The sequence below is a fragment of the Octopus bimaculoides genome, chromosome 14 (assembly GCF_001194135.2).
Source record: "Octopus bimaculoides isolate UCB-OBI-ISO-001 chromosome 14, ASM119413v2, whole genome shotgun sequence".
Taxonomy (NCBI): domain Eukaryota; kingdom Metazoa; phylum Mollusca; class Cephalopoda; order Octopoda; family Octopodidae; genus Octopus; species Octopus bimaculoides.
In genome coordinates, this window is record NC_068994.1 from 17,932,051 (window position 1) to 17,949,404 (window position 17,354).

Here is a 17,354-nt window from a genome sequence, read left to right on the forward strand (position 1 = left end):
ATATGTACATATATCTGTGTGTGTGCATGTATATATATATATATATATATATATGAATGAGTGTGTACATTTACAGTCATAAGCACATATGAGTTAGTATGTATGCATATATTTATACTGCTACACATATCCACAAAGCACACACACACAACACACACACAGACAAGCCTACAAGTGCTTTACAAAAGTATTTTGAAAAATGATAACTAGTTTTTGTAGGAGTTTCAAGTTTCTCATTTCCAGATAGCATCCACCTGGAGTATGATCTATCCATAAATCTCCACATGCATCATTAATTTTTATCTGTCCCAACATCCTATGTTAACATATTTTTATCCTCTGCCTAAAATGAGTAATATTTTTCTTTGTGTTGTTAATAAAGTTAAAAAGTTAGTCTCGCTGTTTGAACCCTGAAAAAAAAATGCAAGAAGCCAGTATTTTTTATACCAGGAGAGACAGGGAAACACTTCTTTTGTTTATTTTCTTTTTCATTAGGAGCAATTTGATAGTAGTTCAATTTGATATTAGTTTATTTGTTTTTGCTTATTTATATATTTTTTTCTCTGTTAACATTTTTTTCTTTCTGTTTGCTTTTTTGTACTGTTTCAAGACCGGAGTATTTGTAATTTTCTCCAACAGGGGAAATATTTGCATAGCAATTGATGCTTTGGAAGCTAAAACTGGCCACTAGCCTAAAAGTTCATTGTAATTCAGCAAACAGTCTTCTTAATTTATGAATGAGAAGCAAAAGAAGGAGCCTTTATATGATTGCTTAACCACCAACTGAAGGGTCAGTAGTTGGTGCCCTGCCACTAGTCAAGATGTCTAATCCACAAATGGTCCAGTTCACTGAGATGCAAACAGGTGTCACCAGATAGAAATCATTCTGCTTGAAACCTCAGTAGAAGCAAAGCAAATTTGACAAGAGTTTCCTTAGTCTTTAATTATGAGTTTAACTCTTTGGGCAGTTTCACTAAAGATGGGCTCCACCAAGCTGACTTACTCTAGACATATTACTAGATATTTTACATACCAAAAGAAGTCTTCACTTGTTCCTCCACAAACCAAAGGATTATAAGTTATTACACAACTCATAAACAGATGAATTGAAATAATGGACTAAACAGAACAAGAGGAGACACATGGGATAAAAAATAATTGAAGAAGTCACAGGATGTGTGATGAAAGAGCTTAGACAAAGAACACTAAAATAGTTATAATAATAAAGCTGAAGTGAAGACCAAGTTTATGGTGTGTGTCTTTAGTTGGCAAAAATATGACCATCCCGAAATAATATTTTTGTAGATTAAAAAACAGGTTTTTTCCTGTTTTATTTTACTTTATTTTTTATGAGCCAGGATATTTGGAAAAGGAATACTTTTTTGATAATCTCTGAATAATATTTTATGGATATATTGAAGTTAGAGCTATGTGGTAATGTCTTACAAGAGATTGCTTTATAGTTCTTTAGGTTAATGCATTTAGTGAGAAGATAAACATTAAACTGCTGTTTCTTTTTTACCTGATAGCAATCAAACTAAACACAAGTTACAAAGTATCTTTTTGGGCAACTGAAACATACCTGCCCACAAGTGTTAGTGCTGATAGTGAAACTAATCAAGAATGCAACAAGCTATAAATCACAAATGTCCCATCACTAAAAACATGGGGAAAAAAACATACCAAAACAAAAATAAAATAAAATTCTTGATTATATTACAGTAGTAAGCATTCTTTTCTCTTTTCTTTTTCTATCTTGCTGCCTGCTTGCTTTTCGTAAATGTCATTCCTGTTATTACTAAACAGGGTTATTATATTAGATGAATTTTCTTCCTTCCAGAAAGGAAAATATTTATAGTTATGGGAAAGAAAGAAATTATCTTGAAGTGCAAATACATTATGTATTTCATTTATATAGTTGTGTGAGTGTGTGTGTGTTTATGTTTGTACGAATTTGCACTTAAAAATATAAATATATATTTCAGTATGCATGGATGCCAAATTAAAAAAATAAAAATGAATTAAAAGAAAAGGATTGGATATATGTTTTGAAAGCAATAAATGCATTCTTCAGGGATTTGGAGTACTGTGGTAACAGAATCTACCAATATACAAAAGGGGTAGGAACAGCTAGAAGCTATATGTATAAGAAAACCTAACAAATTAGTAATAAATTTGACTCTTCAGGAATATTGGTTTCAAATTTTGGCACAAGGTCAGCAATTTTAGGGGAGGGATAAGTCGATAACATTGAGCCTCCCCCCCCCCAGTCCTTAACTAGTACTTATTTTATCGATCCCAAAAGGATGAAAGGCAAAGTCAACATTGGAAGAATTTGAATTCTGATTCTAAAGAAGACCAAATGCTGCTAAGCATTTTGCCCAATGTGTTAACGATTCTGCCAGCTTGCTGCCATACTCTTCAGGAATATTGATTTATCTTGTGAGGGTGCAAGGCTTGTATGGAAGTAAGAACATAAATGTGTATAAGATACGTCTAAACAAAAACCAAACTTTTCAAAGAACAGGTGTATTGCTTTACATAGAATTTTATCAAACTGGTCTCCTTCAAAATAGTTCCCTCCATTCTTGATACTGATTCCAACATTTTTTCTAGTTATGGAATGCATCCTCAAATACATTTTCATGAGTAGTGTACCGTTTTTGAAGCAAACTTTCTTTGAAGTTTACTATTTGCTGAAACTGGTGACCTGTCAGGTGGAATTTCATCTTTGGAAACCAAAAATATCTACAGGGGCCAAATCCAGAATTAAGACAGAAGGTTAACAAAACTTGTCGCATACTTTACCATAAACGATACATATGTTTATCACATGAGTAGGTGCATTATCATGGTGCAATATCCAGATTATGCTAGTTGAAGCCACAGACCTCTTTCTCAGCATTATTTCTCTCAAATACCCGAGGACAGCCAAGTAAAACACTTTATTGATCGTTTGATTATGTTGGACAAACCCATCATGAACAATACCCTTCTAATCAAACAAGACATCCAACATCATCTTCATATTTGAGCAACACTGATGGTTGCAATAATGAGGATCCAACTAACATAACCATTCATTTCAACAATGTAGCCATACAAGCACATTTCACCTATTGAGTCACTTTCTAGAGAGTTATCATCACCATTTAATGTCCATCTTCCATCTTCCATGCATACATGGGTAGGATGGTTGACAGGGGCTGGCCAGGTAGAAAATCTACCCGAGACTACTTTGTCTGTTTTGGCAGGGATTTTATGGCTGGGTGCCCTTTCTAACACCAAACACTCTGCAGAGTATGTACAGAGTGAAGGCAAGGGTAGGTTGTGTTTATTCTTCTTATTATGACTGAAGAATCTGATAGAAACTGTAGCAGTGATAGACAAGGCTGTGTTTTATTTATTTATTTGTTTTTTTTTTGTTGTTGTTGTTCAAACCCAGATCAAACTTAAAAAAGAAAAGGTCTGATAAAACAAGGCAAAGCATTCCAATGCTGACCACCCAAGCATTCTACATGACAAAGGATTATAATATATCTGTTGGTTTTCACTAAGTCAGGTGTTGAGCAATCATCTTTTATAAAAAGCAATACAATTTAACAATATAAAGACAAAAAAATTGTATCAAGTTTATGTGTGTGACAGACAAACATTTGTAGAATGAAATAGAATGTGTATAGAATAAATAAAGCAATATATAAAGCTTAATTATAAAAGAAATTATTGTAAAAGAGGTTGGAGTGAAACTACATGTCATGCTACTTGAAACAGATACGTTTTCAAGGCATCTTTATGTAAATTGCTTATCTATTAATATAGAAGCTGAATCCTATTTCAAATGAAATCCTGTTCTCTTAGGTGCTAGCACTACACATTCTTCTAAATTGTTTGCATTTCAGACATTATGTCCAACACAAAAGAAGCGGTTCTAAATAAACATGCAGGATTTAAAGATATGAGAATGGCTTGTGTTAAAGTAAACTGTATAATTCATAGCTAAGGTGTTCAAATCTTGCCATAATTCATTTGCTATTTATCTTATAATTATTTCTAGTGAGAGCAATTTACATGGGGTAACTTTATATTAAGGAGTGGAATGTACAATTTCATATAATTCAGACCACTTCATGGCCCCAGTAGACAAAATGGAAAAGGTGTTGACCTGGAAGAGGGCAAGGGAGATGCACTGGAACCGCTACTATGACTCATGGGGGTTCACACTTGCAGATAGTCATCTCTGCCTTGATAGCGGCAAACAGGAATATATATTGTCTCTGGGCCAAGAATGCTGGAGATCTCCACTGCCACAGGCTCAATGCTTAACCTGCCAGACAGTTTGCTTTTCTTAGCCTGATGAACAGCGGAGCCTGGGCTGGTAGATGAACACACCAAGTTGCCACTGACTCCATGGAAGTCAATGAAACAAGCAATAGCAGTATAATGAAATGGACCACACTTATTGGAGAGTATTGTAGTTCGCTTGAAGCATTGTGTATTGTTTGTAAAGAATAAAAAGTTTAGAATGGTACAACAATGCACTATAAAACAAAAAATGGACTATATACCTGTTGTAATTTGGTTATTTATAGTCCAATGATATTTCAGAATTACAATTCCTTCTTCAGATCTTCTAAGCTGGAGTCTCTCAGCTAAGAAGATATGAAGAAGGAATTGTAATTCCAAAATATCATCGGACTATAGATAACCAAATTACAACAGGTATATAGTCCATTTTTTTGTTTTATAGTGCATTGTTGTACCATTCTAAACTTTTTATTCTTTACAACACTTATTGTTTTGAAACTGTGGGTCAAAGCTTTTAGATGCACATTTTGCACTGCAGTGAATGTCTGTAACTTAGACTTTTCTGATTTTGTTTGGGTCACAGAAGCTAGCAACTGCTTGGTCAACCCTGTATGATAAATATTTTCTGTGAGAAAAATGGCTGACATTATGATAAGAAACAATTACTACATACATGCAAAGATGAGGTGAACAAAAACTTAATGATGAAAAGTGCAAATGTTGGTGAGCAGTGAATAAGTCAATAAATTTGACCTCTATCAAGCTTCACATAATCAAGTTTATCAAGCCATTACTGAAAAATAAAACTGACTCAGTAATTTTGTATTTCTTTTTTTCTTATTTGATACACACATGCACACACAAAAAATTATAGTTTCACATACACACACACACACACAAATAGCCATGCATAAATAAAGTCAGTTTGCTTTGAATCACACTTGTGGAAAGAAACTGAATGAAGGTGCACAAAAGAATACAACTGCACATACTCTATGCAGCAGAAAAACATGTTGGTCATTTTGACTAACTAATTATGCTGAAATATTTAACTATTAAATTAAAAGAAAAATTTGAAGATGTACCAATTTCCATATTCTTTGTAATTGTTTTGGATGGATTGACAGGACCTGGCAAGCCAGAAGACTGCTCCAAGCTCCACTGTTTGTTCTGTCTGTTTTAGCATAGTTTTTACAGATGGATACCCTTCCTAACACCTACCACTTTACAGAGTGGACTGGGTGACTTTGACATGGCACCAGCACTTGCAAGGTCTGTTTTTGCATGATTTTTACAGTTGGATGGCCTTCCTAATGCCAACCACTTTAGAGAGTGGGCTAGGTGCTTTTTACATGGCACCAATACTAGCAAGGTCTGCTTTGACATGTGAGTTATTTTAAATCACACTACATAAATATATAAACATACATACATATGGAAATAATTTTATTCTCAAATGCAGGATAATGCTAATAATATAGCATGAACAGGATAAACTACCCATATTTTGCAGAAAAATGTGTCAGTGGTCAGCCATGAGACACGAACTCACATCATCATAATTTGAATTTAACTTACATACATACAACTGTTAAAAGCATAGGAAAAATTGATTATAAAATATTTAATTACACCATCTTACATATATCTTATTAACAACGAATGATCACCAGTTATATAATGTTAAGTATAAGTTCAAATTGAATTTTCATCTCTTCAGAGATCTGTAGCTTTCATGCGTAATTTTACTGGATCAGTGATAATTTTGCTAATATTGAATCAGTATTTACATAACTGATAACCATTCTTTGTTAATGAAATGTGTGTAAGGTGGTGTAACTAAATATTTTATGAACAATCTCTCCTGTTTTATTTTGTTTTCTATGTTTTCTGAGCCAAAGCCAACTGTGGACTACAATATGAGTCCTCCTCACAGTTTCTGTTCAGTCATATGGAAATACACTTGGACTTTTAAATAATGATTACACTGTGTAACAAAATTATTATTTTTTTTTTCTTTGGTCAGTAAGTGTTATTTCCTATTTGCTTCTATTCAGAAATCAAAGGAATGGACTACTATCCCCTCCAAACCTTGTTTTTGCCACCTGGACATCAATGTTTTGAAACTAACCTATTTTCCATTACGTTTCAAACAGATTCAGCACCAAGTTGCTGAAGCAGAAATATTGTTATAGTAAACATGCTGCTCAACCACAGATTTGCTTGTTAATTGCTTGACCTTAACCACTTGAGCGTTTCCCTTAGTGGCTGACAATATGTGCATCTCTGATCATGAATAGGAGTAGTGGGGAAGCATTGTAGCCATGTACTAAGAGGGATTCTTTGAGGGTATGAATAAATATAAGAAAAGCAAAGTTTGAAGGAAATATTAGCCATTTTTCATTCTTTTTAGGGGTAAGCAAATAGGAAATAACAGTTGCTACCCGAGGACAAAATTTGTGTTACACAGTGTTATTTGTCATGCAATTTATTTTAAATTACACATGCACACACACACACTATTAATTTCATTAAGTGTGGAATAAATACGTGTCAAAGTTAGATTACCACAAAATTTCAACTCTACTGAACCAAATTGTAATGGTGAGTGAGAGCATAAACTTTCATGTAATGCCATATGAAAAGCATGCCAAACTAAGTAATCTATGGTGTACTGTGCAGGAGAAGTGCTAGAAATGGTTTTACTGAGACACTAATTGAAGACTGATACCAACCAGAAAGGCTTTCAGGAACTCACAGCTTTTTCTTAGATCTAGATTTCATAAAAAAGACAGGGTTATTTTTGAAAATGGATTTCATTATCTATTTTGTTGACTAGGGTTTCTATAATTTCATTTTTAACACAAATGTTTTATCAGAATAAATTGTGTTATAACAAAACATAAGATAAGCACAATGTCTAGATTAGTGAAAATATGACATAAAAAGATATATATTTTAGATTAAAATTTCTTTTTCATTAGTTAGATACTTTAAATTTATATCTTTTTTAAATTCTGTTTTCTCTAATTCAAAACAATACTTACTTTTTAAATTTATACCATCATTTAAAATCCACATGATTAAGAATAATTTTTGAACAATTTAAATTTAAATTCCATGAGATGTATGTTTCAAATATGATTAATCAAAGATGATTAATCTTGAATATTTAAATATTTAAATAGATTTTTAAAATCAAGTTTGTATTTTATTATTTTTAAAAATTCATTTATGAAAGTTTTAGTAATTTCTTTACTGAAATAAAAAAAAAATTAGTTGAAAAAAGAAGGAAATGTATTAGAGGTCCCATCAATATACTTCATGCTCTGTTCTCAAAGATTAAACATCTAAATAAATAAATAAATAAAGTGAAAACTAACATTGAAATGTCTGCTCCTCTTTCCAGTAAGTATTTGAAACAGTCCATAGACTTCTTTGCATTTGAATCGTTGACTGCAGCAAGAAGAGGTGTCCAGTCAGTAATTGATAGAACATCAACATTGCAACCATATTGCTCAATTAGGTATTCTAAACATTTAAGCTGTCCATGGAAAGCTGCTATGTGTACTGGAGTGAAACCCTAGAAATAAAATCGCAAAAAGTAATCTGAAGTACATTGAACTCTGAATGTAAAAGGGACATAACTCAATATATCACAAGTAGTGTTTTCCTACCACTGTGCTACTTTTGCTATAAACAACTCTTTTGTCAACAACAAAAACAACAACATTCTGTTATAGGCACAAAGCCTGAAATCTGGGAGGGTAAGAAGACTAGTTGATTACATCGACCCCAGTGCTTAACTGGTACTTATTTCATTAGCTCTGAAAGGATGAAAGGCAAAGTCAACCTTGGTGGAATTTGAACTTAGAATGTAAAGACATACAAAATGCTTAGCAGTGTTTTGTCTGGTGTGCTGACGATCCTGCCAACTCAATAACAACAGCAACAATAATGATAACAACAACAATAACATTTTCAAATTTTGGCACAAGGCCCGCATATTAGGGCAAGTGTAAATAGATTGCATTGACCCTAGTTTTCAACTGGAACTTATTTTATCAACCTGAAAGGATGTTAGGCAAAGTTAACTTTGATGGGATCTGAACTCCTAATTTAAAGAACCAGAAGAACTTCTGCAAAGCATTTTGTCTTGCTAACAATTCTCCAGCTCACTGCCTTAATAGTAATGGCCTGAAATTTTAGAGGATGGGGTAAGTTAATTACATCAACCCTAGTACTTGACTGCTACTTATTTTACCAATCCCAAAGGGATGAAAGGCAGAGTTGACCTTGGCGAAATTTGAACTCAAAATGTAGAGTCAGAAGAAATGCTGCTAAATTTCGTCTGGCATGGTAACATTTCTGCCAGCTTGCTGCCAGGCAGTGGCTCTCATGGCTTCTGATCTTAATTGATTGGAAGTGTCATCATGTACATTGTTTTGTCTTGGTATAAAAGATGGGCTACAGCAAATATTCTGCTTAATACCACAGATTTGCTTGTCAGTTGCTTGACCTTAACCAGTTGAGCATGTCCCTTGGTGGCTGACGATATGTGCATCTCTGATCATGAGCAGAAGTAGTGGGGGAGCATCATAGCCATGTGTTGAGAGGAATTCTTAGGGGTTTGAATAATTCACCTTTGGAAACATGGGTGTTTTGCTCAACATCCTTAAACAAATCTTATTCAGGGACTTTTTGAGCGGAATGGGCTATTCAACCTGAAGAAAATTCTAACTGGGTCCCACTTGCGAGGTCATGTGCTGTTTATCTTGATATGAGATCACCATGTTGCACACATATGGTTGTGATGCATGTGCCTGGTGTACCCTTATCAGATGGGTAGTCATGATGGGTATATTGAGCTTCATATATTTTACCCTAGTGTCACTTTGAGGGCATGCACTGCTCTCTCACTCAATAATAATAGTAATAATAATAATAATAATAATAATAATAATAATAATAATAATGATGATGATGATGATGATGATGATGATGATTTCAAATTTTGACATAAGGCCAAGGGAGGAGGTAAATTGACACAAGGGAGGGGGTAAGTCGACTGCACCGACTTCAGTACTCAATTGATACTTATTTTATCAACCCCAAAAAGGATGAAAGGCAAAGTCAACCTTGGTGGAATTTGAATCCAGAATGTGAAGATGGACGAAATGCTGCTAAGCATTTCATCTGGCATGCTAACAAGTTTGCCAGCTCACCACCCTAATGATGATAATGATAATGATGATGGTAATGACGATGATGAAGATAGTAATCATGATTATTTCTAATTTAGGTACAAGGCCAGCAGTTTGAAGAGAAGAGCTAGTTGATATTATTGATACCAGTATATTTGAATGGTACTGAAAGGGTAACAAGCAAAGTTGGTTTTGGCAGCATTTGAACTCAGAATATAAAGATTCAGAACAAATAATCCAAAACGTTTTTTCTAATGCTCCACCGATTCTGCCAGTCATTTGGCCCTAAATGGTTTCTGATTTATGCACAAAACCAGCAATTTTCAGGAGAGTGGTTGATCAATACCGCACTTCGTTGGTACCTTATTTTATCAACCCCAGGAGGGATGAAAAGCAAAGATAAACTTGATAGGATATGAACTCAGAATGTAAAGAACAATACTGAAAGCCGATTTCTCTGACAATCTAGCACAAGAGCACAAATATTGGAGGAAGAGATACCCAGTTGATCAAAAGGATCTCTGAATTACATTTGAATTTAATTTTTTATTGGCAGGGTTTGAGCGAAGTAATTAGTGAAGGGAGATAATAAATACAACAAAACTTGCCAGTTGTTCATTTGATTCTGCTATCCATGGTAATAATTTCTGACTTATTTTACTCGTCTTAGAAAGATGAAATGCATGGATGGCATTTGAATTCAGAACGTAGCTAAGTACTGCATGGCACTTTGTCTGTTGCACTGCTGATTCTTCCATCCACAACTATGATTCCAAACTTTAGTGAAATTATTGTATTTCAGGATGGTCTATTTTTTCTCTTTTTCCCAAATAAACACACACACTATATATTTGTTCTTCACTCGTTTATTACTGTTCTTATTTTAACTCATGTCCCTTGTCTGGAAATCTTTCATCACACATCTGTGACCTCTTCAGCAACACTTTCCGGTCTCGTGTGTTCCTGCTCCACTTAGTCTATTCTGTTCTTCTATATCATTTAGTGAAATTGTTTTACTAAAATTTAATCCACTGAATTGATCCCTCAGTATGTTACTATTTTCCTGATACTGACATGGCTTGGATTTATAATGTATAACAAAAACACTAAAAGACATTTAGCATAGTGCTTACCATTTCTGCCACTCCACTAGCATCCATCGGCTTTATCTTTTTAATTGACAATGTTAAACGAAGAGTGTAGCTTGGGTAGACAGTAAATATAGAGGGTGATGTGGGCAGAAGGTCAATACAGAGTAGTGTATTTTGGTTGTAAAATAAATATAGTGGTGTGGACAGATGGTAAACTTAGTGTAGTTTGGTTAGAAGGTAAACAGAGTAACATGGGCAAAAAAATTAATAGAGAGTGTAGTCTGGCAACTATGAAGTGTACCTTGGACTGAAGGTAAATATAGAGGGTGATATGGGCAGAAGGTTAATATAGAGTGTAGCTTGGTTAAAAAGTAAATATATAGAGTGATGTGGGCAGATGGCAAACATAGAGCAGCTTGGATAGAAGGTAAATATAGAAAGTTTAAAACAGAGTGTAGCATGGGTAGAAGGTAAATATAGAGAGCAGTATGGGTAGAAAGTCAATGCAGAATATAGTGTGGGTAGAAGATATACACAGCGTGTTAATTGGGCAGAAGCTGGGCTATAAGAGTGCAGACATCAGAATAATCTAAGTCAGGTCTACTTTGATAGATTTATAGCATAGAGAAAACCATTTGATTCAAAACCATACTTCAATCTGTTGTGAAAACTACATTGCACACTCTGTCATGAAGTAGTGATTTCAGAAGTCAAACATCTTACATTGCTGCTTTACCTATCTATCATCATCATCAGCATTTAATGTCTGTTTTCCATACTGGCATGGGTTGGAAGGTTTGACTAGTTATAGATGCTCTATAACTATGCATTCATATTTTTAAGAGTAAAAGGACTGCAGGGTAACAAACAGTAATGTACTATACAGTAATCTCTCACCCTATTGTGGTTCACCAATCGCGGTTTATTATTTAAGGTTACATTGCTTGCTCTGTGGTGTTTTGCATTTATATTAAAATAAATATATACAAATTATGAAAATAATAAAAAAAATATACAGTACAGTACTGTTTCTACTTCCCAGATTTTCACCTATCGCAGTGGGTTTTGGAATGGGTTACTGTACTTGAAATTTATAATGGTATTTACTAGCATCCTTTAACATTCTGAGTTCAAATTTGACTGAGAACAATTTTGCTTTTCATCATTGTTAGTTTATCAAAGAAATACTAAATTGATAACAAATTTCCATCAAATATTTGTGACTTTACAGCAATGTCCAAAATCAATATTTTAATACATAAGCTTGAGTAAATCAACTTTGTTTTCAATAAAAAACAATCAAATTCAGAATATATTTGCCAACTTACATCGCAGTCATATTGAATAATACTTTTATCAAGGCAATGTTTTAACCATTCAACATCTCCTTGGGCTGCTGCGATGAACTGGTCATCAAGTAACATTTTGCTGTCATGTTCTATATAGAGTAGTCCATGATTATCTAAAATGAAAATTAAAAGAAAATATCTAATCAAAGAGGATATAGTTTTTTATTCAATAATTCTTTTACTTATTTTAGTTATTAGATTGTGGATATGTTGAAGCATCACCTTGAAAAGTTCAGTTGATCAAATCAGCCCCATAGCTTACATTAAACTTGGTACCGTTCTATTGATCTCTTTTTGACAAACTGCTAGGTTACAGAACATGAATTAACCAACACTGGTTGTCAAGCAAATACAAAAATGCACCCCCACCCAGAAACTTCCCCATATTCTAGAATAACCTAAAACAAACTGAAGAACCATATACACAGACACACACATTGTACTATATTTTACATATATATATATATATATATATATATATATATTTAACACTACCCTACACCACTAGTGTCTTCTAGCAGAGAGCATTATATCCGGATGAATTAACATCAAAACCAAATGCCTTCTTAGGAAAGATTTAATTCATAACATCCCCCTTACCAGTTCCAATGGTTCTACTTCTTGCAGGAAGATGGCAACCTTCTTTGATTAAAATTTATTGTGTAATAGAGAATGTGTTCACATTTACCTTCGGATGTCAGTCAACATAAGGGAGCTGGTGAATGGTTTCATGGCTACTGCCATATGCAGCTGAACCCTATGGAATAAAAAAAAAAAAAAAAAATACATATCAAGATAACATTTAAAATAATGTGGATTATGTGAAGATTCAAATAAGACATTCAAAGCACAGAAATCACATATATTTTCAGGTTGTATCAGTAGGCTTACCACATGTCCTGGTTTGGTTGAGATAGTCTTCATTTGAAGAATCTTTCATAGTGTCTTGATTAGAAAATTTGTCCAGTTTGACACTGATATGTCCCAGAATATGCTGGTATGGATCAAATACTTAAATTCTAAGGAAATCTAAAAATGTTGAAACCGAGGTGTTCTAACCCTGCAATGCTCAACTCAGATCCAAACTAATGAACATACTCATATTATAGCTCTGTCTCAGCCTAGCACTGCATGTTTTTTCTAGAGATCCAGTGGGGACATGATGTTCTTATGTCATAAAAACACTCAAATCACAAGAAGGCACATATTGTAGTTTAAAGATATTTTGCTTATTCCTGGATTTAGGGATTAAAAATGACTTTTTCCCTAGGATTCAGAAAATATTTTTTTAATTAATGAAAGTTTATAGTTTTTCTATCTCACTTCCTGTTTGAAGTTTATTATAAGAGAGAAAAACTTTCACATTGCACAAAAAAAAAAAAAAAAAAAAGTCACAAAAGTCTCCTTATAAACACCTATACCTATGAAACCTACAGCTTGAAGGTTGTTCTGGTTTGACACCAATTGAAGGTTTGAGTCTAAGAAATTACGAGAAGCCTAATTATTGGTTCATTGTTCTTTTGACGCTACATCTCATTACACTAGCAGATAGACAATAACATTTTTTTTTGCTTTTGGTACACACAGCAGAAAGCCATAGCTTCCTATTTTGCATCTTCTGGAAATCTGAAGCTTCATATGCACTGTTACAAAAAAACCTTATAATTCTGAACGAAGGTGCTCTACGTGGTTGCTTGACCAGGTAGAATCGCAGCCAATTGTATCTTAAATCACACCCTATTATCTTAAAAAGGAAAAAGACATATTGTACAATGTAGGGCATACTTACAAAAGTGTACCCTACTGGCTTCGATTCCTCATAGCTTTCAGAAAAATGTGTATTTTTTAATGAAAATTTTCACAAATTCTCTACAGAAAGTGCAGATTTGATTATGAATATGTCGGAATTTAATGTGAAAAAAAATAGCAAACAACAACAAAAAAATCAAAATGGTAGGCTTGCCCACATACATGTGTATCAGTAAGTGTTCGCATCCACTAATTTTTTTCCCCCCATTTAATTCCGATATAATCGTAATTTATACCATCTGAAAGAAATTTCATTAAAAAATAAAATATCAATTTTTCTGAACATTATGAGGAAATAAAGTCGAGTGGGGGGGGAGACACTTGTGTAGGTATGTCCAATATAAACTTTGATATATACAAGAGATATGGTCATGGCTAGAATGCCTCTGATCAGCGCTGACTTTGGGTTAAACTTCCTACCTAAGATTGATTTAATGATTTTTTTAATTAATTGTTGTCTAGGACAGTGGTTCCCAGCCTGTGGTCCGTAAAGTTAGTACTGGGGTTCCGTGGGAAAACTCATTTGAATAAACGGGGTCCTTGGTAGTGAAAAAGTTGGGAACCACTGGTCTAGGAAGTAAATAAATTCGGAGAAAGGAAAAGCGAATGTTTATAAATATTCTTATTTATATAATATTTTGCTTTATTAATGCTTTTTAGATTAAAATAAACAGCATCGAACAAAGAGATAAATAGATCTGCCACATTTAACGACGAAGCAGGTGTCTTGAACAAATGGACATCGCATTGGTTTCGATAACGAGTATACTAGTCGTTCAATCAATAGAATACCCACTCACTGAATTTAAAAAAAAAAGAAAGAAAAGAAAAACAGGTGTAAGTGGCTGAATTTTCCACAGACGCATTCGAACACTCAACGCCATCCACAAATTCAGTGTGACAAAGCTAGGCATCTATTACAACTCGAGTGCATCAGACGGTCTTCTATTGTTTCTGTCTACCCTATTTCACTGACAAGACTGGGATCGGACCCAGGTAATTGTGCACTATAACATACACAAATATTTAAAACTTTCTTGTTTGATTCATTTTTTATTTCTTCACTTATTTTATTGCCAGGAAGCGAACGGACTTTATGAAAATAACAAAATATGTAAAAATATAAATACTCGAATTTTCTGAAAGAAATTCATATACATTAGATCGATTTATAATACTTGCCGAAAGTTTACGCTTGTTCATATCTACAATATAACATATTCATGCAACGAAAAGTTCTCCATAAATCACCATTGCCACGCACGTTGCCATAGTAACGTTAGCAATACCCACAATTCAAATGCAATCTTCATAAGGATCTGTGACGGTAATTCAACGCACACTCATTGTTATTTACATATTTTACACAATATATAAAATGTTTGTTTATTCATATATACATATTTGGAAAATTTTTTTAATTTTCGAATAGAAAACACAAACACACAACACGTACAGGTACATGTATTTGTGCGTGTCTGCATGTTTGTTTAAATATGCGCTACCTAAACTGTATGTGTTCTTTCGTTAAGAGCAGTCCTCTGATCGAAGGTGTTCCAGGTACAACCAGCCTATCTTATTTTCAGACACTGTACATCTAGGAAACAGTATCCAACGTGTCCTTCTCTTTTAAAGACAGTTTTGTAAGTAATGTAATATGACTGCTATTTCGAGAAGCTAAATGACTGTATACCCCACGACGGGTTATACCTTCAGTGCTTTTTCCTCATTCTGTCAGTATCCTTCCGTTTTAGAATACTGACTTTGACATTTTTTATGTAAATTATGTTATTTCAATTTAAAATTTCGGGACACTCCTAAAAATAGTGTACGATACTGTAGGATATTGCGACACTCCGGTTGGAAATTACTGGAAACTAGTGGTTTCTAACTCGGTTGGTGGGCGTGATTTTCAAACATTGGCGTAGTGCGGGGATTATAACAAGACCTTCGGTGTGTAACTATATTTGGTGATGTGTCCCTTGACTTTTATCGACTAATATTTTTCAAGAGAATGAAATATAGGTAAACTTTAGTGAAAATCGTGGGGGTGAAAGGATCAAATAATATCCATCTTTGTAGTAAGTGATACACCCTCCAGTGTAACAGACACAAGAACCTTTCCTATGATGGCTTCCATGGTTCATCACACAAATGTATAGTGATTATTCCTTGTTCAACCCAACTGTCATAGGAAATCAGTAGTTCTTGTTATTTGCTTCTGATAGTCATCGACAGACAGTTTCTCCTGTTATAGACATCCTAGTTTGGTATCTGTTTACCTCAGAAACAATCACCAACTTCTACTTTGTTCACCTCAGTTTATTTTGTGTGTGTGTGAAGAGATTTTGCTCTATTTTATGTTTTTATTTTTAGTTAGGCTTGTGCTTCAGTAGAAACGTCCACTGGTGCACACAGCTTATCGGCCAGAGACAACCATGGATACAACTATAATCATATGATATTTTGTGAACATAATAAATAACTTAATTATTACCTCATCAACACCTGAGTAGAAATAATAAGGTTCAGTCTAATCAATAAGAGATTTATGATAGAAGGATATATGCTATTTCAGGATGCATTCCTTCAAACATTAGCTTCTAATTTGCTGCAATGGTTTTTATCTATTTAATTTCAGCTGTATAATCCCCTAGCCTATCCTTTAACTGGGATCATCAGTACAGTATTGCCTTGACATAGCCAAGAATTCACAGCTATCCTTTTGCCTCTTGAAGAAATAGATCGTCTTTTCCATAATGGCATGTTAATTTTGGAAAATTGTTGATTGAATTAATCTCTCCTTCTCATTTATCAAAAATGTTGAAAGTAAACTGTGTTCAGCGTGAGAAATTATACCAGTATACGAAGTTTCAAACTGTTTAGTTAAAAAAATAATTTAAAAATCTGAACCAAAAAACTGAAGAGATCCTCAGTGGATTGCCATGAGATATTTGTTTATCTACTCAAGGTTAAGATAATTTAGATAACTGAAGAATTTATCTTGTATGGTATTTAGTATGTCTTTCTTTGTGTTTGCTATTGAAATACATTCCGCTGACCACTCTGGTTATATATAATCATCATAATCAACATTTAACATTCGTTTTCTGTGCTGGCATGGGTTGGATGGCTTGGCTTGACATGAACTGCTAAAGCCAGGGGCCACACTGGGTTCCATAATCTGTTTTGGATTGGTTTCTACAACCGGCTCCCCTTCCTAATGCCATCCACTCCACAGAGTGTACTGGATGCTTTTAATGTGACACCAGCACACACACCAATGCTTTTTATGTGGCACCTTGATTTTAGAATCTCAACTTTTTTGTAGTGGCTGGGTCTTTTCAAGTACAGCAATGCACCACATATTTTGGCCCTCTGTTATCTCCTTCGTAAAGTTCAATGTTTTGGGATTGGCCTTCAATACCTCCCATGTCTTCCTGGGTCTCGCTTTTCCACAACTTCCCTCCACTTTAAGTGATTGAAACTTCTTTATGCAACTGTCCTCAAATCATGATCAAACCAATGTGTTTGTTAATCTGAGGTTTTCTCCATTTTCTGATTATTTGCATTATATATATATATATATATAT

General features: G+C 34.0%; 1 protein-coding gene and 1 long non-coding RNA gene across 3 annotated transcripts in view; one reads left to right on the forward strand and one right to left on the reverse strand.

Moving 5' to 3' along the window:
* The window catches only part of LOC106880654 (protein phosphatase 1 regulatory subunit 12A), a 17,594-nt gene extending 4,884 nt beyond the window's left edge, over nt 1-12,710 (reverse strand). The window contains exons 1-3 of the mRNA XM_014930698.2: nt 12,641-12,710; nt 11,932-12,065; nt 7,692-7,891 (exon numbers count right to left, since the gene is read on the reverse strand). Of these exons, the coding sequence (XP_014786184.1) occupies nt 7,692-7,891; nt 11,932-12,027 (296 nt within the window). The 5' untranslated portion in view covers nt 12,028-12,065; nt 12,641-12,710. The remainder of the gene's footprint in view (nt 1-7,691; nt 7,892-11,931; nt 12,066-12,640) is intronic.
* Nucleotides 12,711-14,616: 1,906 nt separating this feature from the next.
* The window catches only part of LOC106880655 (uncharacterized), a 33,725-nt gene continuing 30,987 nt past the window's right edge, over nt 14,617-17,354 (forward strand). Inside the window, exon 1 of one of the 2 annotated variants that reach the window (XR_001410767.2) lies at nt 14,617-14,757. This is a non-coding gene — a long non-coding RNA (uncharacterized LOC106880655). Of the gene's footprint in view, nt 14,758-15,094; nt 15,405-17,354 lie in introns of those variants that run through there. The other variant, XR_001410768.2, reaches the window with a different exon arrangement.